Source organism: Sorex fumeus, unplaced genomic scaffold (assembly GCF_029834395.1).
Source record: "Sorex fumeus unplaced genomic scaffold, SorFum_2.1 ptg000126l, whole genome shotgun sequence".
In the NCBI taxonomy this organism is placed as follows: Eukaryota; Metazoa; Chordata; class Mammalia; order Eulipotyphla; family Soricidae; genus Sorex; species Sorex fumeus.
The window spans coordinates 285,462-309,896 of NW_026606183.1; the positions used below are offsets into that span (position 1 = coordinate 285,462).

Here is a 24,435-nt window from a genome sequence, read left to right on the forward strand (position 1 = left end):
GTACCCCATGTGGTCTCCAGAGCCCACCAGGAGTGATCCCTGAGTGCAGAGTCAGGAGTAAACGCTGAGCACTGCAGGCTGTGGTCCTCAAACAAAAAAGTTGTGATGGCTACTGTGCATGTGTGTGTGGCAGGACCTGTTCCAGGCCTCACACAGGCGGGGTTGTGAACTTCCATCCAAAGTCCCAGAACCAGCTCCAGGGTAGGAGAAAGCTTGTCTCTGTTGTCTCTGGCTCAGGGAGAGACAGAGACAGAGAAAGGGAGAAAGACACACACACACACACACACACACACACACACACGCAGAAAGGGAGAGAGATAGAGACAGAGGGACAGAGAGATCCCAAACCTCCTCCATTTCTCTGTTGCTTATTAAGTTTTGGCTTAATATCTAGTACCAAGCCTCCCCTCCCCTGCAAAAAAAAAAAAAAAAATCAAAGGGCTGGAGAGATAGTACAATGCATAGGGGGCTTGCTCTGTACAACGGACACCCCAACTATGAACCCCAGTATCCCATATGGTCCCCCAAGCACCATCTTGCCTGGGTTTTGCAGACAAGAGCCAGTGAGTTTCCTGCTTCTCTTCTCCATTCTGTGGCTTCGATTTGCATGCAGCTGATGTTCAATCCCCTGCATCTCATCCCCAAGCCCATCAGGAGTTGACCCCTGACTCAGGCAGGGCTGTTTGCCTCAATCTCCATCACAGATAACCAGATGTGGACACAGACACCTGATAAGGGAGTGGGATAGCCGGACAACTGTCCTTTTGGAGGTGGACATTGCCTGAGCCGCTTCCATTGGGCCAGAACAGGAGCCCTGTGGCAGGAGTCTAGAGGCTTCCAGAGTCTGTGTCAGTCTGTACAGACACACACCCTCAGCATGATCAGGCCTTGAGTGTCCTGATCCTATCACAGACACGCCTCAGCAGTCACCAGGGAGCCCGAGGCCATCCCAAGGTAGCCTGGAGAAACGTAGAGGGGAGAGTCAGCTCTTTAAGAAGCAAGGCACGGGGGCCCACCCAGGGGCCTCTCATTTCCTGAACCCTCTCCTTTCTGCAGGAGCCAGCAATGTGTTGGGATTGGGGAGGCGCAGGAACCCCAGAACCCTTCACATCTCTAGCACACCCATGGGACTGTGCACCTCATGCTAGCTGGAAGGGGAGCCAGGTGAGCGGTTCAGGACCACATCCGGCAGTACTCAGGGGTTACTCTTGGCCTGCCTTGGAGACCCCCACGGGATGCCAGAGATCAAACCTTGGTGGGCTGACCCCGTTCAAGGCAAAGGCCCTCCCTGCTGTGCTGTCGGCTGGGCCACGCTGGGAAGAGCTTGGGCCTCATCCGGAGCCCGGGACTCATCTTTGGGAATCCTGTCGTGGAATACAGTGGCCTCAAGGGATCCTCCGGGCAGCAGCAACCAGATGTGCGTGAAAATAAGAGCCACTTTTTTTGAGGGGGCGGGGGGGGGGAAGGAAACTAATTTTACTTGGAGTTCTTGATGTGGAGGAGAGAAAATGAGAGCGTGAGCAGAGAAATAACGTGCTTAAGAGAGAATGCGGGCTTCAACACACACCTCAGCATTAATTATGAAAGCATGTATCACTGTATTGCTGTCATCCTGCTGTTCATCAATTTCCTCTAGCAGGCACCAGTAACGTCTCCTTCATCCTAACCTGAGATTTTTATAAAGTGCCACATTCGAGGCTCTTTCAGGGGCAGGAGAATGAGACGCATCATTGTTACTGGTTTTTGGCATATTGAATAGCCACGGGGAGTCTGACAGACTCTGCCCTATGGGCAGGATACTTTTGGTAGCCTGCCAGGGCCAGGTTCTCCAGAGTAAAGCATGAAAGTACACTTTTTTTTTTTTCTTTCTGGGTCACACCTTGGCGATGCACAGGGGTTACTCCTGGTTCATGCACTCAGGAATTACTCCTGGCGGTGCTCGGGGGACCATATGGGATACTGGGAATCGAACCCGCGCCGGCCCTGTGCAAGGCAAACGCCCTACCCGCTGTGCGATTGCTCCAGCCCTGAAATTACACATCTTGAGCATACACCAGCTGGGCCTGGAGGGCACGTGCAGCACACGCGCTGGGCAGCAAACGCTCACACGCCTCTTCCCGGGGTCAGGAATCAGCACGGTCCTTGCAAAAACGGGAGCATCCTGCGCTGCCGGACGCCCAGCAAAGGCCAGGTCCCCGCTGCGGCGGCGGATTCCGCCAGGTGCTGCTTCCCCGCCCCCCTTACCCCACCCCCGCTCTACCCCCGCCCTCAGCGTTTTTGCCTTCAGCCCACAGTCAACATGGCCGCGGCTCCTTCCGCCCGAGCGCGGGGTCAAGGGTCGCGCAAGATGGCGGCGCCCAGGAGCCGCTGGGGCGTGCAGCGGGGCATGGTGCTGGCGGCGCTGACGGCGGCCGCTCGGCTGGGCCGGCGGCGGTTGAGCGGGCCGGGCCGGGGCCGCGGGGCCGTGACCGGGCGCTCCCGGAGCCGGCGGGAGGCGGCGGAGGCCGAGGCGGCCACGCCCGTGGTGCAGTACGTGGGCGAGCGCGCCGCCCGCGTGGACCGCGTCTTCGTGTGGGGCTTCAGCTTCTCGGGGGCGCTGGGCGTGCCCAGCTTCGTGCTGCCCGGCTCGGGGCCCGCGCCCCGCGGCCCGCGCCCGCGCCGCCGCATCCAGCCCGTGCCCTACCGCCTGGAGCTGGAGCAGAAGGTGCGCCCCGGGGGGCCGGGGGGCTGAGCGGGCCCCCGCCGCTGGGAGCCGGTGGGAAAGGTCCGGACGCGGCCCCGGAGGTCCGCCCGGGGGGCGCAGCGTTGCGAGGGGGGCGGGGACCGAAGCTGCCAGGCGCAGGGTGGGCGGCGGCTGCAACACGCGCCCCCGGTACTCCGGCCGCAGAGGATCCTAAACGCGGGAGGGGGAGCAGAGATTTGGACTGGTGGGTTTGGGGGCCACGCCCAGCTGTGCTCAGAGCTTTTTCCTGATTCTGCACCCAGGGGTCCCTTCTGGTAGGGCCGGCGTGGGAGAGTGGGTTGGGGGGGGGGGCCCTTTGGGATGTTGGAGATTGAATCCGGGTCTGCTGCCTGCAAGGCAAACTCCTTCCTCGCTGTACAATTGCTCCGGCCCCTGTCCTAGCTGCACTGAAGAAAGTCGCCAGCACAGGGGTAATATTCCAAAGGACCTCAGGAAACTTCGAGTCAGTGATCCAACAGGGCATGCGGGAGGACCTGGGTTCGGGATGGGGGAACTTGATTCTCCTTGAGGGCTCAGACCTGCCAGGGTGGATTGAGAACTTTCTGCTACTATGTTTTTGTTCACACCTGGGGGTGTTCAGGGCTCACTCCTGGCCCTGTGCTCCAAGCCTGGTGAGGCTTGAGGGGACCATACGGGGTGCTAGGGACCCAGCTAGAGTCGGCAGCATTCAAGGCTAGCTCGTTCCCGTCTGCACGATTCCGTCAACTCCTGCCCCTGTTACCTAGGACAGATTTTATCATCTATCAATGACTGCTACTGGCAGTCACAATAATGACATAACAAACTGCCACTGTCACTGTCCTCCCGTTGTTCATCGATTTGCTGAAGTGGGCCCAGTAACGTCTCTATTGTGAGAATTGTTGTTACTGTGTTTGGCATATTGAATACAGCACGGGTAGCTTGCCAGGCTTTGCCATGTGGGCGAGATACTCTCGGTAAAAAACCACACAAATCAGGTTCTGCTCACTGTAAGGGTGTTAGCTATAGGGACTCATTTAGTTCCTACAGCTACTCAGTGAGTAAAGTTATTGGGGCTAGAGAGATGGTTAAGTGGGTAAGGCACTTTGCCTTGCATGCACTTAACCCAGGTTTGATCCCTGGCATCTCATATGGTCCCCCAAGCACCTTTAGGAGAAATTCCTGAGTGCAGGGCTAGGAGTAACCTCTTATCACTGGGTGTGACCCAAAATCTAAATAAGGGGGCTGGAGTGATAGTAGAGTGGTAGGGTGTTTGCCTTGCATGCTGCTGGACCTGGGACTGGTCCCTGACACCCTATCTGGTCCCCCCGATCCTTCCAAGAGTGATACCTGAGTGCAGAACCAGGAGTAAGCCTTGTGCACTGCTGATGTGACCCCCCAAGCCAAAATAGATAAACAAAAGGACTCCTTATACCTCACTGATGGAAAATTTCAAAAGAAAAATGACGTTTTAGAACTTTATTTTTGGTGTTGGGGCCATACCCAGCAGTGCTCAGGGCTTCCTTCCTGGCTCTGTGCTCAGGGATCATTCCTGGTTGGGCTTGGGGGGGAGCATCTAGAATGGCGCTATCAAACCCAGGTGAGCTGTGTGCAAGGCAAACACCCTACCTGCTGCACGTTTACTCTGGCCCCTGAGTCTATTATTATCAGAGAGAAAGGAAGGGAGAGGGAGAGACAGAGAGAAGAGAGAGGCATGCCAGTCTAACTGCTCAGGGGATCATGCAGTTGAAATGACACGGAGGGCAGGCCTGTGATGTGGGTCAGCGTCCCCTTTCTCTCTCCTAGTCCAAGGTGTCCTTGGGTTGGGTCTGCCAGTCTGCCTTTGATTCCTGGGGCAGCCAGAGGGAGAGTTTAGTGCAGAAGGCGCCTGCCTGGCATGGGGCCAACCTGGGTGCCATCCCTCCCTGAACACTGGCAGGAGTGATCCTTGAGCATCGCCGGGTAGGGCCCCAACCCCCCAACAGAACAAACGTTCCTGGTGATACTGAGCTCACACACGGCTGAATGTTTGCCGAAAACTCTCCCCCACAGATTTCATCTGCGGCATGTGGCTACGGATTCACATTGCTCTCCTCCAAAACCAGGGATGTGACGAAAGTCTGGGGCATGGGCCTCAACAAAGACTCCCAGCTGGGGTTCCAGAAGAGCCGGAAGGATAAAGGTGAGTCTCTGCCGGGGCTGGGGAAATGCCCTTTGGTAGACAAGAATAAGACCACACCGAAAACCTCATACTGGTTTATTTTTATTTATTTATTTGTTTGGGGCCACACCCAGTAATGCTCAGGGGTTACTCTTGGCTTTGCACTCAGGAATCACTCCTGGCGTTGCTCAGGGGACCCTGTAGAATGCCAGGGATCAAACCCAGGTTGGTTGTCTGCAAGGCAAAAGTCCTACGTCCTGTGCTATTGTTCTGGCCCCATTTTTTCTTCTTTTTTGCTTTTTTTGGGTCACACCCGGTGATGCTCAGGAGTTACTCCTGGCTTTGCACTCAAGAATCATTCCTGGTGGTTCTCAGGGGACCAAATGGGATGCTGAGAAGAGAACCTGGGTCGGCCACATGCAAAGCAAACGCCCTACCCAGTGTGCTATCGCTCCAACTCCCCTGGCCTTTATTATATATATATTTTTTTTCTTGGGGGGGGTCACACCCTGCGATGCACAGGGGTTACTCCTGGCTCATGCACTCAGGAATTACTCTGGCAGTGCTCGAGGGACCATATGGGATGTTGGGAATCAAACCTGGTCGGCTGCGTGCAAGGCAAATGCCCTACCTGCTGTGCTATCACTCTAGCCCCCTAAATTTTTTATTTTATAAAGTACTTCACAATATTTCATTACATTTAATATTCAAACACCAACCCCACCACCATTATACCTTCCTACCGCCATAGTTTGGATGTTTCCATCCTGAAACCCCAGTTCCTGCCCCAAAACAAAACCAAAATATATATTTCGCATTGTTTGTCATGAAAAACTGCTGAAAATGCTACAAAAAAGTATCCTTAGAGGAAAGAGTATGAAAATCGTTGTGTTTCACCCAGAGGCCATTAAACCCTTCTATAAGAGATTACTTACATGTTGTTAAAGGTAGAGACTTTTGTGCTTTTTACATATATATCTGTAAAAAAAAAAGTATATTTCACTCTAAGATTGGTTGCCTCCTACTCTGAACCCTATCAAATATGGTGCAGTAATCTTGGAGCACGGGTAAGGGTGTGTGGTTTAAAGAATCGCATGGCTGCAAATGTGGCCGCGCAGTCCAGGAATAGGTTCACTCGTGGGTGATGCTCTTCCTGAGTGGGTGGAGAGCGGCCATGAGCATGGCAGCGGTTGGGTTCTGGAGGTTTTCAGCTACTGGGGCTGGGTCCCTTGGGGCGGGGAGGGGGTCTTACTGGTCTTACTGGCTCCCCCCCTCCCCCCCCCCAGCACTGCCAGTGAAACAGCCTGCCGGCCCCTATTTTTAAACTTTTTGGTAATGATGTTGAACTTTTTGGCAAAAAGGATGTGCTGATAAGAAAGGATGTTCCTTTTTGGCCTCCAGGAGGTGACCTTTCACCCTCAGCTTGGAGATAACCCAGACACAGGTTCAGTGGTGTTTAGGGAATACCTAGGAAAGAATTCATGGAAGCCTTACATGTTGAGGCTGTAAGGGACTAGAGAGATTGGACAGTGGTTCAGGCACTTGCCTTACACGTGACTGACCCTGACACCACCTATAGACCCCTGAGCACAGAACCAGGAGTAATCCCTGAGTGCTGCTGGGTGTGGCCCCAAAACCAACCAAAAATTTCTTATGGGCCAGGAGAGAGTTCACATGGTAGTGCATGAGTCTGGCATGTGGAATGAGGTTCTGGGTTCCATTCCTGGCACCGCATCTGCGTATCTGTGTCTCATGGGAGCAATGGGGTGCAGGCGAGACTCCGCCAGGTGTGGCCCCTGTGAAAAACACACCTCATATTAAGAAATAAAAGGGAAAGCATTTAAAAAAATCTTTTAAGCTCATTTTAAATCTATTTTTCCCTTGGAAATGTGTTTATTAAAGATATCCCTTTTTTTTTCTTTTTGGGTCATACCTGGCAATGTGCAGGGGTTACTCCTGGCTCTGCACTCCTGGTGGTGCGTGGGGGGCCCTGTGGGGTGCCAGGGATAGAGCCAGGTTGATTGCATGCAGGGCCAGCACCCTCCTCCTGTGCTCTCCCTCAGGCCTCAGAAACCCCATCTTTTAGCTATAGAATTTTCCAGTCTGGACTTTGCTGAATGAACCCTCTATTTCTCACTAGCAAATTGTTGGCTTTACACTAGTTTGTGGGGTGCCTCTGGAAAGCCTCTGCTCGATTTCTGGGACAAGACACGTTGGCCACGTCTGTCTACACCAGACTGCAGAGCAAGGAGCCAGGAATTGACACCCTGGTTAGGGTCAGCTTCATCCCACGTGTCTGGGGCACGGAGCTCAGTCAGTTTCATGCGGGTGAATTGGAAGCCCCCTGTGGAAAGTGACTTGCCCCAGATGACTGTGGTGTCAAACACAACCTCCAGGAACAGTGCAGAGACTTAGAGCCTGCCTTGCAAGCGTCTGGTCACAAGTTCGGATCCCGGGTATCCCACATGCAGCCACACAGGAGCCTGGCTGCTCTGCCATCGGCATCCCAACCCTTTCCTTCAGGTTTGGGACCTAACTCTACGGTACTCAGGGGTCCTTCTGTAGTGCTGGGCTTTAAAACCAGGCTCAGCTACATGCAAAACACACATCTTTTTTTTTTTAACTCCCCTCCCCCACACACATCATTTTTTTTTAAATTTTTATTAGTGAAACACCATGAGGTACAGTTGTAGACTTACAAATTTTTGTGCTTGGGTTTCAGTCATATAACGATCGAGTATCCATCCCTCCACCAGTGCCCATTCTCCACCACCAATGATCCCAGTATCCCTCCAACCCCCTCATCCCCCCCCCCCCCCCCCCCCCCCCCCCCCCGTATCCTCCCCTGCCTCTGTGGCAGGGCATTCCCGTTTGTTCTCTCTCTCCTTTTGGGTGGTGCTACATGGAAAGTATTATGCTAAGCGAAATGAGTCAGAAAGAAAGGGACAAAACACGTGTAGAGGAACCACAGTCTACAACATAAACATTCTGGAGAGGCCAGAGCCGCAGTTCAGCGGGGAGGGCGTTGGCCCTCCCGACTCAGGTTTGATCCCCACTGTCCCCTACGGTTCCTGAACACACCAGGAGTAATCTCTGAGTGCAGAGCCAGGGGTCAGCCCTGAGCATCACAGGCTGTCCCCTCCCCCTAAAAAAAGTCCCAGATCTGGTTGGTCAAGCCTCAAGGATGCTCTCTCTAGAAGGTTCCAGTCTCTTCCAGAGGATTAGTGGAAACAATCAAGTTCTTTTTGTTGTGGGGCCAGGGGGTCAAACCTGGGTCACGTGCTAGCGGGGCTTGTGCCACGCCCTGCCCCGGAACAATAAAGCTCTTCAGAGCCTGTTCTAAAACACTTAACCCTGCTGACTTCTTGCAGTGTTGACGCTTTCTGGTTTGAATGGACAGCCTGTTTGCCGGGTCTCAAGCTGAAGTGAGCAGAGGCCCCTGTGTGTGAAAGTCCCCCTACTCTGCCATCCCAGCAGCCTTTAGACTTTTTTTTTTTTTTTTTTTTTTTTTGGTTTTCAGTGCAGAGGACTTAACTCCTGAGTGCGCTCAGGGGTCACTCCTGGCAGGGCTCAGAGGACCATCTGTGATGTCAGGGATTGAACCCAGGTCAGAGGGCAGATTGTGGTGTCCGTTTGTATTTGGCACACGGCCGACCAGGGTTCGATACGCGACACTCCCTATGCTCCCCCAAGACCCGCCAGCAGTGATCCCTGAGTCCTGCTGGGTGTGGACCCAAAACAAAAGAACAAAATCAATTTTTTTGGGGGGGGGCGTTGCGTGGGGAGATAGCTCAGAGGCTGGAGTGTGTTCCTGCCTGTGGAGTTTCACCCCAGCCTTGCATGGCTCCGCGAGCACCTGGTGGACCCACCTGGCCCCCAGCACGGGACAGAAGGTGCCAGGACTGTCCCTGAGCACTGTGGGGGTGGCCACCCCCACCCCCACCCCAGACAGTCAGGGATGGTCAGGTGCTTCACATGTATGATGCCAGGTGTCGGTGCCCCTGGCCAGACCTGTGTGCCTCTCAGGCCAGCGGGCGGTGGGCAGAGCAGGGTCCCCCAGCACGTGCCTGCCGTGAGGAAGACGACGTCTGGCTGCCCGTCCGTCCTTCCTTGCAGCGCGGGGCTACGAGTATGTTCTGGAACCGGCGCCCGTGCCGCTGCCGCTGGACCGGCCTCAGGAGACACGGGTGGTGCAGGTGGCCTGCGGCCGGGCCCATTCCCTGGTGTTGACTGACCACGAAGGAGGTGAGTGGCCCAGTGGGGGCCGGCCAGAGATGTGGTCGGGGCCCCCCGCTGACCGTGAGGCTGGACATTTTATCAGGAATGGCCTGGGATGGCCCCGGAGAGCTGCATGGGGTCCCCGGGTGGCTGTGTACTCGGCTTCCCATCCAGCACTGCCCCGTCCCCAGTCAGGTCCCCGTCACCATGTGGGCTGTGGACAGAGGGCTGGGTCGGACAAGGGTGGGAGAGAGAGCACCCGGGGGGCGTGGGTGAGTGGCGGCACTGGCTGCTCCCCACACCCCACCCCGTCATGCCACTGACTGGGGTTGCTTCTCAGTTCTCAGCATGGGAAACAATTCTTACGGGCAGTGTGGACGGAAGGTCGTGGAGGGTGAAGTGTACAGGTGAGTCCCCAGAGCCTGTCGCAGGAGACCCTGCCAGCCGGGGGCCAGGGTCCTGGCCTTTTCTTTTTCCTATGTCCTGTTGCTTCGGGGTCACACGGAGCAGGAGCTACTCCCTGCTCTGTGCTCAGGGGTCACTCCTGGCGGGTGCTGGGAGTTGACAGTCCCGCCCTCTCTCTGCACCCCGTCTTGAGGGGGAACTATGGGCGCTCAGCAGAATGTCCTAGATTGTTCTTCTGCAGGGTAAGCTCCGGACTGCAGCTCAGCGAGGCACAGCTGGGTGTGGCCCTCAGGTCTCTTACGATGGTGGTGGCTCCAAATGCGCCAGCCTCAGCTGGGGCCAGAGCCCTGTCTCAGCTGCCCAGGGCTCCATCCCTGACACCCCATATGGGCCCCCAAGCCCACCAAGTGTGATCCCTGAGCGCAGAGCCAGGAATAAGCCCTGAGCATGCTGGGTATAGCTCCAACCCCCCCCCCCCCCAAATGAATGAATAAATGAACACCAGGTTCAGTGCTTGTTGTGCATTATAACCCCCCTCGGGGCCTCTTTCCATCTGCTGTCTGGTCTGAGACCTCCCCCAACGGGCAGTGTGTGGGGGGAGGCCCCCCATTAGGGGTGTCCGCAGAGTGCTTACCCGCTTCCCTCTCTGGTCTTCCCAATCTGCCTGCAGTGAAAGTCACAAAGTGCATCGGATGCAGGACTTTGATGGCCGCGTGGTGCAGGTGGGCAGGGGGTGCCGCGGGGGCAGGGCCAGGGGGCGGGGCGGGGCCAGGTGGGTGGGGCGGGGCCGCGGGGGTGGGGCTGCTGCCTGATGGGTGGTTTGACCCGGCTGGCCAGTTAGTGTAGGGATGGACAGGAGATGTCCCAGGGCAGGAGGCCAACAGGGCATCTTCTCATCCCCAGGTGGCCTGTGGTCAGGACCACAGCCTGTTCCTGACCGACAGAGGGGAGGTCTACTCCTGCGGCTGGGGCGCCGATGGCCAGACAGGTGAGTGTGTTCCCCCTGCAACAGGGCCTCGGGCTCTCGTGGGGCCCCGGGCCCTGCACGCTACCCTCCCTTGTCCTCTGCCCCTCCCCCCCCTTTCCGGCCATGGACCAGACTCTGGGGGCAGCTTTGGTCAGTCCCCAGCAAAAGGGTCTCTGCCTCCCCTCTCCCAGAGAGACCAGAGATGTTGAGCCCCTCAGAGGGGCTGAGCGGGAGACTGATTACGGGAAGGGGACCCCGGGTGGGGGGGGCTGGAGCCAGAGCATAGCGGGGAGAGGGGGTTTGCCTTCCACCAGCAGACCCGGGTTCGATCCCCAGCATCCCATATAGGCTCCTGAGCATCACTGGATGTGGCCCAGAAACAGACCAACCAATAAATTAAAAAAGGGAAGGAGTGAAGGAGGGGGGGTTTAGTAGTCATCCGTGTTTTATTTTATCTTCTTTTGAAAAATAGTAGACTGAAGGCAGGCTCTAACTTTATCCGCTGGGGTGAGAGGGTGGGGGTGCATGCTTTTTTCTGTGGGAGCCCTGGGTTTGAGCCCCAGACCACGTGGTTCCCTTAGCACTGGTGGGGAGGCACCCCCCAACTCCCCCAACCCAGCAGACAATAAATTTCTTGTTCTGGGGTCATACTCAGCGGGCGGGGGGGGTGGGGTGGGGAAACCCTGCAGTGCTGGGGATGGAGCCCCAGAGGCAGGTGACTCTGGTCCCTGGAGTCATCTCAGCCCTAAATTGAAAACCGTGGAGCTGGAGCGATAGCACAGCGGGTAGGGCGTTTGCCTTGCACGCAGCTGACCTGGGTTTGGGTTTGATTCCCAGCATCCCATTTGGTCCCCCGGGCACTTCCAGGAGTGATTCTTGAGTGCAAAGCCAGGAGTAACCCCTGTGCATCACCAGGTGTGACCCAAAAAAGCCAAAAAAAGAAAAACAAACAAAAAAAAACCCCGACTCCCCAGCGAATCCTCTGTGATTCTCCCACCAGATAAGATTTTTAAAATAATAATAATAATAATTATTATTGTTTGCTTTTTTGGGTCACACCCAGAGATGCTCAGGGATTACTCCTGGCAGTGCTCAGGGGACCATATGGGATGCTGGGGATGGAACCGGGGTCGGCCGTGTGCAAGGCAAACGCCCTGCCCGCTGTGCTGTCGATCCAGCCCCTAAAAAATGATGATGATGATGATGATTTTTCTGTTGTTCCCATGATCCCTGTGGTGTGCCTTCGCGTGCAGTCGCAGCAGTCTGCACCGTGCGCCAGCCGAGCATCTCAGCTCGCCTCAAAGCGCTTTGCTGGGAGCAGCTGACAGACTCCGAGTTTGACTGTTGGACACGGCGTCAACACTGACGCTACACAGTCTCCGGGACCGTCCGCTCCCCTCCTGCCAAGAGGCGGCGTGTTTGTGTTTGTTTTGGGACGACACCCTTGGTGCTCAGGGGCTATTCCTGGCTCTGTGCTCATGGAGTGACCCCCTCGTGGTGCTGGACATGGAACCAGGGTCAGGCAAGGCAAGTGCCTTCCCTCCTGAGCTATCTCGGTGCCCCCAAGGTGGACTATTTTGGGGGCCTGGGGGTGGGGCGTCCCTCAAGCACATTGTGTCATCCTGCTTGCCTACTGAGAGCCTTTTCCTTTACTTCCCTTAAGTAAGTTCCTAGGAGTGGGCCAAGGAATCTTTTATTGTTCTGGGGGCCCAAGCAATAGCACAGTGAGGAGGGCGCTTACCTTGCACAGGGTCCACCCGGGTTCGATTCCCGACCCCCTCCCCATGATCCCCCTGAACACTGCTGGGAGTCATCCCTGAGCACTGCTGGTGTGTGCGGCCCACAAGCAGACAAAAAGCCAAGAGTCTGTCATTGTTCTTAGATTGTTAAATTGCCTTCCAAAAGCTTTATCAGTTTATAGTGCCATCAACAATGTAGAGCAGTCATTTGGGTTTTTTTTTTTGGTGGGGGTTGTGTCTTGGTCACATTTGGTAGTCCTCAGAGCTCTGTGCCCCCGGCTCTGTGCTCGAGGAACACTCCTGGCAGTGCTCAAGGGACTATGTACACCCGGTACTGGAGACCAAGTCAGGGTTGGCCACATGCAAAGCGAGTGATTCAGCCTCTGTGTTCTTCGACTCGGCAGTATCAGCCTCTGCAGTGGGCAGTAGCATCAGTTAAATGCTCCTGAGTTCAGCTACCTATGCCTGTTGTTCTTTTTTTTTTTAAGTGCTTTTCTTGAGGCAGTAGTGATAGTACAGGGGGTTGAGGCCCTTGCCTTACATGACAACCCTCTCCTCCCCCTCCTCCTCCCCTCCCCTCCCCCTCCCTTCCACCTCCTCTCCCCTTCCCTCCCCCACCTCCCCCCCCCACGCCTCCCTCCTCCATCCTTTCTTCTACCCCCTCCCTCCCATTCTTCCCCCTCCCCTTCCTCTCCCCTTCCATGCTGGAGATTGAACCCAAGTCTGCTGTGTGCAGGGCCAGTGTGCCCACCTGCACCCCCGCACCCGCTGTCCTATTGCTTCGGCTCCTGAGTTGCACTTTGTAAAGTGCTTGGGTCTGTGCGTGGTGCCTGGCTGAGTTCTGATGTATTTGCTCGGTGAGCGAGTCACTCACCAAGTCTGTCCCTCCTGCCGAGCAAGGTCTGGGCCACTACAACATCACCAGCACCCCCACCAAGCTGGCCGGGGACCTCGCCGGAGTCCGGGTCATCCAGGTTGCCACCTATGGGGACTGCTGCCTGGCTGTGTCTGCCGACGGCGGCCTGTTCGGCTGGGGCAACTCGGAGTACCTGCAGCTGGCCTCTGTCACTGACTCCACGCAGGTAGGAGCCGGGGTAGACATGTGGGTCTCTCCTGGGCCTGTGTGGGAAGTGGGGTTCAGGCCTGGCCTCCAGGGGCTGAGCTCAGGGCTGACTCCTTTCTTGGTGCTCAGGGGCCCTGGCAGGGCTCAGGGACCCTGTGGAGTGCCAGGGGTCAAATCCGAGTTGATTATGTAAAGCAAGTACCTTAACCTCCGTGTGGTCACTCTGGCCTCAGGGCCAAGTTCTTGAGGTTTGGGCCAGACCCAGCTGTGCTCAGGGCTCACTTCTTTCTTTTTTTTTGGGGGGGGGAGGGGGGCAGTCACACCTGGCAATGCACAGGGGTTACTCATGGCTCTGCACTCAGGAATTACCCCTGGTGATGCTCAGGGGACCATATGGGATGCTGGGAATTGAACCCAGGTCGGCCCTTTGCAAGGCAAATGCCCTACCCGCTGTGCTATTGTTCCAGCCCCTAAGGGCTCACTTCTGCAGGACTCAGGACCATTATGTGGGGCCAGGGATGAATTTGGGCTAACTGCATGCGAGGCCGAGGAGGCCGGTGCTGATCTGCTGTACTGTCTCTGCCCCCAAGGGACCAAGCTCTTGGCTCAGGGATGCCTGGAAGGAAGCAGGGGTGATTCAGGTGCTGTGCCCGGGGTGCACTGTGCCCAGCCTCTTCAGCCTCGAGGCCATGTTCACAGGAGACTGGGGGCCTGCAACGGGGCCAGGCCCTGGGTAGCCGCCCGCCGCCTTGGCCCCTGCACAGAAGCCTTGGGCAACTCCACTGGCTCTGGTGTCTCTGTGTTGCAGAGGGTTGCTCTCCCTGCAGACGGCACTTAGCAGGTGACAGGGATCAAACTTGTGGTCTCACCCTTGCAGGGCAGGTGCTTTTGCCTCGGAACTGGCGTGCTTTCCCCCAGGGCCCCTGTCCTGCATTATTCTGAAGCAGATCCTAGACATAGCGAGCCCCCCTTTGCCGTTTCAGGGTGCACCTGCAGAAGGCTGTGGCTATTTCAAGTCAGCTCCGGAGAGTGGGGAGCAGGGGGACAGGCATGGGGCAGGGGCACGGGCACGGGGCAGGGGGCAGGAAAGGGGAAGATGCGGGGGAAGGCACAGGGCGGGGTGGGGGGGGACACACTGGCCTGCTGCCCACCCGCTGGGCCCAGGGCTCAGCTCCGTGCCCAGTGGCGGTATGTCTGGCTCTGAGCGCCCTCGTGCTCCAGGTGAGGCTCAGTGTGGCTCATGGCTCCCTGGGAACCACATGGCTCAGCGAGGGCCGCCTGCTCTGGGGCCTACTCCTTGCAGGTCACCTCTCCAGCTCTCTGCCTGCACGGAGCTGGGCCTGGCCCACTGCTCTGTGCCTTTTTTTTTTTTCTTTTTTGGGTCACACCTGGCAATGCGCAGGGTTTACTCCTGGCTCTGCCCTCAGGAATTAGTCCTGGCGGTGCTCGGGGGACCATATGGGATGCTGGGAATCGAACCCGGGTTGGCCACTTGCAAGGCAAACGCCCTACCTGCTGTACTATTGCTCCAGCCCCTGCTCTGCACCTTCTTGCTGACCGCTGGCCGCACTGTCACTGCGCCCAGGGCCAGCTGGCTGGGCTGCTTGCCCTGGCCCCGGCCATGGAGGCCTCTCCCTGGATGCCCCCGCACGGCCGGTTGTTGGCATTTAACCCTGGCAGTGATTACCCCCTATGGATGCTCTCCTGCGCCTCTGAGGCAGGTCCTGGGGGCCCCCAAGCTCATCTTACCACTGAGCACTGGAGGTCGCTCCAAGGTTTCCGTGGAGTCTTGGTTGGCATTGGGCACATGTGTGCAGGGCACGGCCAGAACACACACGCCTGACCTGCTAGGACACAGCACCAGCCTCCCCCCCAGCTCCCCTGAGCCTCCCCTCGGCTGCTGACCGGCCTTTGCCCTTGGCCACCTGCCCCTCCCTCTGTCATTGCGGCTGGACCCGGGCCCCCAGAGCCCTCCTGGCAACCCCCCACCCCGCCCCGTGCTCAGGAAATGCTGCGTCCTCACGGCAGCCTTTGTGACTCCTGCTCTCCCAGCTGCAGCCTCGGCTCGGGCCTCCCCCTCTCCCTCTTCCCATCACAGGCCAAGGACAAAGGCCCTGCTGTGGTGAGGCTGCCCCCAAACCAGACCAGGCTCTTGAACCCCTCAGCGCCCCTCACCCCATCTGCCCTGACTCCCCTCAGTGCCCCTGACCCCTGTGAGCATCCCTGACCCCTCTACCCTGACCCCCTCAGTGCCCCTGACCCCCTCAGTGCCCCTGACCCCCCTCAGGATCCCTGACCCCCCTCCCCCGTGCCCCTGACCCCGCTCAGCACCCCTGACCCTCTCAGCCCCTTTTTTTTTTTTAAGATTTCAATAATTCTATTTTTTTTAATCGAATCACTGTGAGATACAGTTACAAGCTTTCATGTTTGTTTCAGTCACGCAATGATTAAGCACCCATCCCTCCACCAGTGCACATCTTCCACCACCAAGGTCTCCAGTATCCCCCCATCCCATCCCTCCCCCTGCCTCTGTGGCAGACAATCTTCCCTGTACTCTCTTTTGTATTGAATAGTATATGAAGAGTGTATTTTCGTTATGAGTAGTATAAGCTCCTGGAATTCTAAAATTGTAGATAACTAGGGTCTGGAGAAATCTCTGCAGCAAGCTGCATGGTTTGGAGAGTTTTTTTTTTTTCTTTTTGGGTCACACCTGGTGATGCACAGGGGTTACTCCTGGCTCATGCAGTCAGGAATTACTCCTGGCGGTGCTCGGCGGGAGGGACCCAGTGGGATGCTGGGAATCGAACCTGGGTCGGATGCGTGCAAGGCAAACTCCCTACCTGCTGTGCTATCCCTCCAGCCCCTTGGAGATTCTTTTGTGTGTCTCTGGATCATGGCCATTAAGGGGCTTAAGTAGCAGCCAGGAGGCAGTTTGTGGGTGTGACCTCCAGAGTCCCATGGGGACAGGGGAATGAGAAGGACTGGCCCATCTCCCAACCCTTGAGGCCCCCTCAGTACTTTTTTTTTTTTTTTTTGCTTTTTGGGTCACACCCGGCGATGCTCAGGGGTTACTCCTGGCTCATGCACTCAGGAATTGCTCCTAGCGTTGCTCGGGGGACCATATGGGATGCTGGGAATCGAACGTGTGTCGGACATGTTGGCTGCGTGCAAGGCAAATGCCCTACCCGCTGTGCTATCGCTCCAGCCCCACCTCTCAGTACTTTTGACCCCCCTTGGCACCCTGATCCCCCTCAGTGCCCCTGACCCATCCCCTTTGAACCTGAGCCCCGATGATGCGCGGGGTGGGGGGCTGCCTTGCTCCTCTCATCCTCCCAGCCGGATGGGCTGGAGCCCGGTCAGCCGGGCCCATCAGCTGAGCGCCCCCCCTTCCCACCCCTCTACCCAGGTGAACACAGCCCGGACCCTGCCCTTCTCGGCCGTGGGCCAGGTGAAGCAGGCGGCGTGTGGTGGCACGGGCTGTGCGCTGCTCAACGGTGAGGTCTGGGGCGGGCAGGGGGAGGCCACACACAGTGTCCCCACGCAGACTAATGGCTGCCCTGAGGCGGGGGGCAGTGGGGTCGACGAGGGTAGAAGCAGCCTTGTGCTCCTGAGTCTCCACAGCACTGTCGTCTGTCCTGGTGGGACAGGCTGGTCCTCCCGGCCGTGCCGTCCACCCCGGCAGCCTGGCCGTCGCGCCTCCTTCACGCCCGGGCATGGGTACTCGGAGGAGACGGGCTCCTTGTGTCCCCGCCCTGCCTGCGTGCCCCGGCCAGCTCTGGGGACGGCCGTGGCTGGGGGTGTTAAGTCCTCGAGGGGCTGCACCTGGCCCAGCCCTCTGACAGCCGCTCTCGCCATGGTGGTGCAGGTGACGGCCAGGTGTTCGTCTGGGGCTACGGGATCCTTGGCAAGGGGCCCAAGCTGGTGGAAAGCGCCCTCCCCGAGATGATCCCGCCCAGTCTCTTCGGCCTGACGGACTTCTGCCCCGACGTGCGGGTCGCCCACATTCGCTGCGGCCTCAGCCACTTTGCTGCCATCACCAGTGAGTGCCAGGCCACCCGGTGGACTTGGAGCTTTGCCAGTTTGCTGCGAAGGGGCTCATGGTCATCTCCTCCCTGGCAGATGCGGGGTGGGACGGGGAGAGAGGCGTGAGTGGTGCCCAGGTGCCACCCAGTGGGTCACTGGGAAATGGGTGTGTGGGACTTCAACTGGGTGCCTGGTCCAGCCCATTTCCTGGTCAGCCGGCAGAGGCTCCACCAGGGCACCCGTCCCTGGATGACATAGCTAGGGGCCCATTGCTCCCGCAAGGCTGCTGCCTGGTGGTCTGGATAGTGATTTGACACTAAATTAACTTCATTGTGTGATTCTCGAGAAAATTCCCTGTTTTCTCGCAGCTCAAAGATCTTGTCTGGCCAAGATTGTTTTATTTTCTTTTTCTTTTTTTGCTTTTTGGGTCACACCTGGCGATGCTCAGGGGTTACTCCTGGTTCTGCACTCAGGAATTACTCTTGGTGGTGCTCAGGGGACCATATGGGATGCTGGGAATCAAACCCTACCCACTATGCTATCGCTCCAGCCTCTGGCCATGATTGGTTGAGCCTCGAGGGTGAGAGACGGTGGGTCCTTCCCCTCTGCCCACTCTCCGGACCCTGGGTCTCAGGGCCCTTCTGTGGCAGCCCTGAAGTTGAGTCTCATTCTCATCCCCGGGAGGTAACACATTCCTGGAGGGACCGATGTCAGCCAGAATTTCAGTCGATCTGGAAATCAAGACTCAGGGAAAGCGGGGAGCTGAGTTGGGACCAGAGCTTGACCCAGCTGGTCTCTCCTCATCCTCTGTCTGTGAGCCAGTTAAGATGCTGGAAACAGGGCTGGAGCGATAGCACAGCGCGGAGGACGTTGGCCTTTCACACCACTGACCTGGGTTCGATCTCCAGCATCCCATAGGGTCCCCCAGGCACTGCCAAGACTGATTCCTGAGTGCAATCAGGAGTAACCCCTGACCACCCTGACCAGTTTGTTTGGTGTGGTCCCCAAACAAACAAAAAGATGCCATAAACTGGGCCGGTCCAGGTCTGATCCCCAGCACCCCATATGGTCTCCCGAGCCCCACCAGGAGTGATCCTTGAGTGTAGAGCCAGGCGCAAGACATGAACACAGCAGGGTGTGGCCCCCAAACAAATCCAACCAGAGAATGCTGTAACTTATGGAAACTGGAGGCTGATGTCAAGGGGGTGCAGGTCAGTTCTGTGGTCAGGGGTGGGGTCTGCGTCCAGCCGTTCCTGTGGCCACTGGTGCATCTGTCTGTGTATTCGTGTTCCCCCCCCCACCCCCCGCAGACAAAGGCGAACTCTTCGTGTGGGGCAAGAACATCCGAGGGTGCCTGGGGATCGGCCGCCTGGAGGACCAGTATTTCCCGTGGCGGGTAAGGCCGGGGGCTGGAGGGGGTCCCCACAGGTGGCAGCGGCACCAGACCCGTGGGATCCTTTACTGTGGGTCCCCACAAGATTCAAGGGTGGTGAGGCGGGCCCTGACCCCTGGTGCTCCCTGTGGGGAGCCACGGCCATGGTCAACCCCTGGGAACCGCATGGGGTCACTCTGCAGGACTTGTCGCAGGTCAGCCAGGAAGAGGGAGGGCTGAGAGGAGGCCTGGCCTGCCGGGGACTTTTCTACTAGGACAGGAGGGCACTGGAGCACTGGAGCACTGCCCTCCCATTGTTCATCGATTTGCTTGAGCGGGCACCAGTAATGTCTCCATTGTGTTTTTTTTTTGGGGGGGTCACACCCAGTGATGCACAGGGGTTACTCCTGGCTCTGCACTCAGGAATTACCCCTGGCGGTGCTCGTGGGACCATATGGGATGCTGGGAATCGAACCTGGGTTGGCCACGTGCAAAGCAAATGCCCCAAATGCCCTACCCGCTGTGCTATTGCTCCAGCCCCAGTAACATCTCCATTGTGTGACTGTTTTTGGCATATCAAATACGCCACGGGGAGCTTGCCAGGCTCTGCTGTGAGGGCAGGATACTCTCGGTAGCTTGTCGGGCTCTCCGAGAGGGATGGAGGAATCGAACCTGGCTTGCCACGTGCGAGGCAAACTCCCTACCCGCTGTGCTATCACTCCAGGGGAGGGCAGGATAGAGGAGAGAAAGGGGAAGGCAGGGTAGGGGAGGGGCAGGGCAGAGGAGAGGAGAGCAGGGGAGAGGGGGGCAGGGGAGAGGAGGAGAGGGCCGGGCAGGGGAGGCAGCACAGGAGACGGGCTGCAGGCAGGAAAAGGGCATGCCCCTCCTTGCCCCCAGCTCTGAAGACAGCCTTCAGGACGCCTCGCACAGCAAGCCTTGCGCGGGGTGTGTGTATGGGCAGAGTTCGACAAAAGGTTCCTTGTGAGATTGATGGGTGCACAGTGATTTCCTTGACTGCAGTTTGTGTCAGTGATGTTTACCAAGTCACTACTTTAGGTTCTTCTTTGTCTGTCAGTTTTTGCATTTCTGGGTTTAATTTGGCCCATGCTTGGGGCGTAGGAGCATGGTCCACAGGCACCCACTGGTGCCAGGACTCACCCTGGGGTCCTGTTGGTCAAGCCAGTGTCCCAGCCTTTGAGCCATCTCTCTGGCCCAGGTTTTTGAAGTCTTGTAAGAAAAGATGTAGGGAGGGGCTGGAGCGATAGCACAGTAGGGTTGGGCGTTTGCCTTGCACATGGCTAACCCAGGTTCGATTCTCAGCATCCCATAAGGTCCCCTGAGCACCGCCAGGGGTAATTCCTGAGTGCATGAGCCAGGAGTAACCCCTGTGCATCATCGGGTGGACCCAAAAAGCCAAAAAAAAAAAAAAAGAAGAAAAAAAGGAGCAATAGGATGGTGAGAAGGGTGATGGCTGCACACGGCTGACACGGGTTTAATTTCCGGCACCTGGCATCCTGGAAGGGGTCTGAACCTTCCAGGAGTGATCCCTGAGCACAGAGCCAGGAGTCAGCCCTGAGCACTGCTAGGTTGACCCAAAAACAAACAAAAAAAAAATCACTTTTTTCCAAATACAGGACAGAACTGTCCTGAAACCAAGTCTGTGTGGCCGAAGCCGGGCCCAGAACTGGGTCCTCACACGCCCCACAGAGGCTGCTGGGGAAGCCCTGGCGTAAAGCGGGGCTTTTCCTGCCTGAGAAGTTGGGAATTCAGTTTTGAAACTCACTTGTGCAAGACCAAGTCCTTTGGGCTGGATGGCAGCTCAGGGATAAGCTTCTTTGTTTGGACGGGACCGCACCTCATGGTGCTCGGGGCTGACTTCCGGCTCTGTACTCGGATCACTCCCAAGGGTGTTTGGGGGACCGGCCACGTGGGGTGCCCAGGGGTCGAACCTGGGTCAGCCATGTGCAAGGCACGTGTCCACCCTGCTGTACCGTCCTTCCGGCCCCCAAAGCTTTGCCTGGTGTCAATCTCCGACACTGAAGAAAGGACAGGAAGTAAATGTTATAATTGATAGCAGAAGGGTGGTTTTGGGTCAGAAATCCCAGAGGACCGCCAGGGATGCCCTCTACTCTGGAGCCTGACTGCCCTCTCCCTCTAGTTCCCATTAAACTTGTTACATCATTTAAAAAATAACGGGGCAGGAGCTGGAGCAATAGCACAGCGGGTAGGGCGTTTGCCTTGCACGCGGCCGACCCAGGTTCCATCCCCTGCATCCCGTATGGTCCCCTGAGCACCGCCAGGGGTGATTCCTGAGTGCAGAGCCAGGAGTAACCCCTGAGCATCGCCGGGTGTGACCCAAAAAGCAAAAGAGATTAAAAAAATAAATAAAAAATACAGGGCAGAAGACCAGAGGGTTTAGGCCTGCAGCCGGCCCTGCTCTGATCCCCCTCACCACAGGCCCGGAGCATGGAGCCCCGGGCTCCATGCCACATCCTCGCCCTTGCCGTGTCGGAGCACTCCTCTCTGGATCTTTCTGGAAAGGAAGCCAGGAGGGTTTGGGGGTGGGGGTGACAGCTGTTGAAGGGGGCGTGACCCTGTCCCAGCAGCTCCACAGAGCTGAGAGTAGCCAGGAGAAGCTTAGGGGGTAACCACTGCGGGTCACGGCCCTCATCCATGCCCCAGGGGAAACCCGGACCCCTGCTCTCCAGCTCCTGCTCCCTGCTGTGCCCCTCTGCGGCTCTCCCCTTACCCTGCAGTCCTGTCCCCTCCCGGCCCTGCCCCGTGTGCTTTAGTGCTTCCTTTAGGTTGGGCAGGAACATTAGTTTGGTGAGGCGGGTGGCTGTAGGTGGCCGTCCACTTGGAGGCCAGGAGGCCTTCATGGACACATCCCCTACTCGACCCAAAGCCCCTGGTGCTGGCGCTGCCTGGATCTAGCCTCTCCACCCAGTGCTTGGCACTTTCGCCTGTCAAGCTGCCTGGCTGGTGCGGCCTCCAGGCGGGATGGTGGAACCTGAGGTGGACAGAGAGCCTCAAAGGATAGTGTCAGGGGACCCGAGCTGGTGAGGGGAATAGAGACAGGAGGGCTAGCACGCACGCACACACACACACACACACACACACACACACACACACACACACATTGAACACCCACACACATCTGAACACACAACACACGCATTCACACACACATGCTCTGAACACACAACACACTGAAAATACAACATACACTGAACGCACTTTTTTTTTTCTTTTTGGGTCAAACCCAGAAATGCACAGGGGTTACTCCTGGCTCTGCACTCAGGAATTACTCCTGGTGATGCTCAGGGGACCATATGGGATGCTGGGAATCAAACTCGGGTAGGCCGCGTGCAAGGCAAACGCCCTACCCACTGTGCTATTGCTCCAGCCCCCCCCACACTTTCACAAAGACATACAAAACATACATTTACACAAGCACGCAGACACACACACTCTGAACACCCACATACATCTGAACAACACACACACACACACACACTCTGAACACACAACACACTGAACACACTTTCACACATACAAAACATTTACACAAGCGCGCACGCACACGCACACGCACACAGACACACACACACACACACACACACACACACACACGGACACACATGGGAAAACTGATTGCAGGGCTCTCCCTGGCCGCCTTTTGCTGGAGTGACCAACCCCGCAGGGACCACGGGTGAGGAACCGTGTTGGCTCAGTGGCCCCTGGCTTGAGAGCAGCCCTCTGTGGGGTCACGCTCTGAGGGTGTCCCTTGGCTCTGCACCTGTCCCTTGGGGACCCAGACGGGGAGCTGAGTGAACAGCGGGTGCCGGGGAGGGGCAGCAGGGGGGAGCGGGCCCTTCCCATGGGGTAAGGCAGTGCGGGGAGCCCCTCACACCCCTCACACCCGCCCGCTGGCCCACTCTTGCAGGTGACGATGCCGGGGCAGCCTGTGGACGTGGCTTGTGGTGTGGATCACATGGTGACTCTGGCCAAGTCTTTCATCTGAGTGTGGGCTCCGAACTGGACGCCGGCCAGGAACTGACACCCCCGCCCCCCAGCCCCAGACCTGTGCAACCCTCCCACGGGAAGCTGTGATGCTGGGTTGGGGATGTTGGGGAGACCCCAGTGCTGAGAAGCTGCAGGACCCTCCAGGGCACCCCCCTCAGCCGAGTGCCGGGCTTGGGGAGCCACCACCCCAGCTTTAACCAGGGCCCCGGCTTCATCCTGGGGTCACCGTCAGCTGCCCACTGCAGCCCCCACTCCTCCTGCCCTGGCCCCGGAGCCCCCGCAGCAAGAGGCCGGGGGCCGCGTTCCTGTGGGCTGAGGGCGCAGACAGGGCCACACACGTTTGGCCCGAATACCAGCCTGGAGAAGAAAGATCCAGAAAATTGGGAAAAACAGTTGTACTGGTAACATGTCTTTGTCTTCACAAACTTTTTTTTTAAACGTCTTTGGAATAAAGTCTATTTTCTGCCTGATGTTTTTCAGAACTGAAATCTTAAAAGATTTTTTTTTTTCCCTTTTTAAACTTCATCCTTTAGAAATTAGGTCTCAGGTTTCAAAAACAAGCTTCGAGGAAGGCAGAGAGGCTACTTGGAAAATGTTGGCCTGAAGTGTCCAGTCCCACAGTCGAATCGGGAGGAAGTTGGGAGGTTCGGGTTAACTGTCAGGGGCCAGGGAGTGAGCACAGATGGGAGGGTGCTGGCCTAGCATGCGGCCAATCTGGGTTCAATCCCCAGCACCCCAATATGGTTCCCTGGGCCCCCAGGAGTAGCCCCTGAGTGCAGAGCCAGGAATAAGCCCTGAGCACCGCTGGGTGTGACCCAGAACAAAAGCTGGTAATCCCATGAGAGATGGGGTACCCCTTCTATGCCAGGCAGGCGCTGCCCGAGGGACCCCCACAGCTGTGAGTGGGGGGCAGGGCTTGGGGGACGTGGCAGGGGACTTGCTGAGGACAGGCTCCCTGGGCTCGTCACAGGGCAGAGGACGCGGTGGCCTGAAACGGTGAATGTTTCCGAAGCAGCCGGGTCATGCCTCCCCCCGGGGGTGCTCCGGTTCTCTTCTAGTTTTTTGTTTGGGCCACAGCTGGCAAGGCTCAGGGGTGACCTCTGATGGGGTTGGGGGGAGCAGATGGGGTACCAGGGACTGAGCCCAGGTTCGCTACGTGCAAGGCTAGTGCCCTTCCCGCTGTACTGCCTCCTGGCCCCCGCTCCCAGTGGGTGGAGATGGCAGGACTCTTCCCTAACTCAAAACACGCTTGGAAGTGGAGTGTCCGCCTTGTGCGCGCCCCGGCCTTGAGCTGTGATCCGAGCTCAGTGGCCAGCTGTGCTTGGGGGAGCCCGTGGTGGCAGAATCCAAGAACCATCCCAATCCTCTGCCAGGCGCGTGCTGTAGCCCAGGGCACCCCCCACCCCCGCCCCGGTCTCAAGCGCCCACAGTGCACATGTGAGCATTGGGAGTCAGATGCTGCCCCCTAAGGGGAGCCCGGCTGGTTCCCTCATGCTCAGGGTGGGGGCAGGGGCACCCCATGCACAGGGTGGCCAGAGCTTCTTGCTGGCCCAGCCCAGGGAGTCCCTCGAAAACCATCTCCGGGGACCTGATCCATCCCCAGTGGGTCATGAGCTCCTGAGACCTCCAGGCCCTGAATGGGCCCCAAGCACCGTTCATCAAGCCGCACGGGAGGGGGCTGTGGAGGGCAGGCCTCAGGGACAGTGCGAGGCAGGGCAGCTGCTCAAGGCTGTCTGTCCGTCCGTCTGCCTGCCTCTGGT

The 24,435-nt window shown here is 57.6% G+C and overlaps 1 protein-coding gene across 2 annotated transcripts; it reads left to right on the plus strand.

Annotated features, from left to right (window-relative positions):
- The first annotated feature begins 2,386 nt into the window (after positions 1-2,386).
- Positions 2,387-23,157, plus strand: RCC1L (RCC1 like). Of its 2 annotated transcripts, XM_056137711.1 has the most exons (11): positions 2,387-2,704; positions 4,754-4,883; positions 8,979-9,107; positions 9,421-9,487; positions 10,156-10,207; positions 10,389-10,473; positions 13,092-13,273; positions 16,661-16,748; positions 17,120-17,293; positions 18,588-18,673; positions 22,596-22,735. In XM_056137711.1, exons 1-11 carry the CDS (start codon positions 2,387-2,389, stop codon positions 22,671-22,673), a joined length of 1,389 nt encoding a protein of 462 aa, XP_055993686.1. In that variant the 3' UTR covers positions 22,674-22,735. The 2 variants fall into 2 exon arrangements, with proteins under 2 accessions (XP_055993686.1, XP_055993687.1); XM_056137712.1 differs by lacking the exon at positions 18,588-18,673 and having other exon boundaries at positions 22,596-23,157.
- The last annotated feature ends 1,278 nt before the right edge of the window (positions 23,158-24,435 follow it).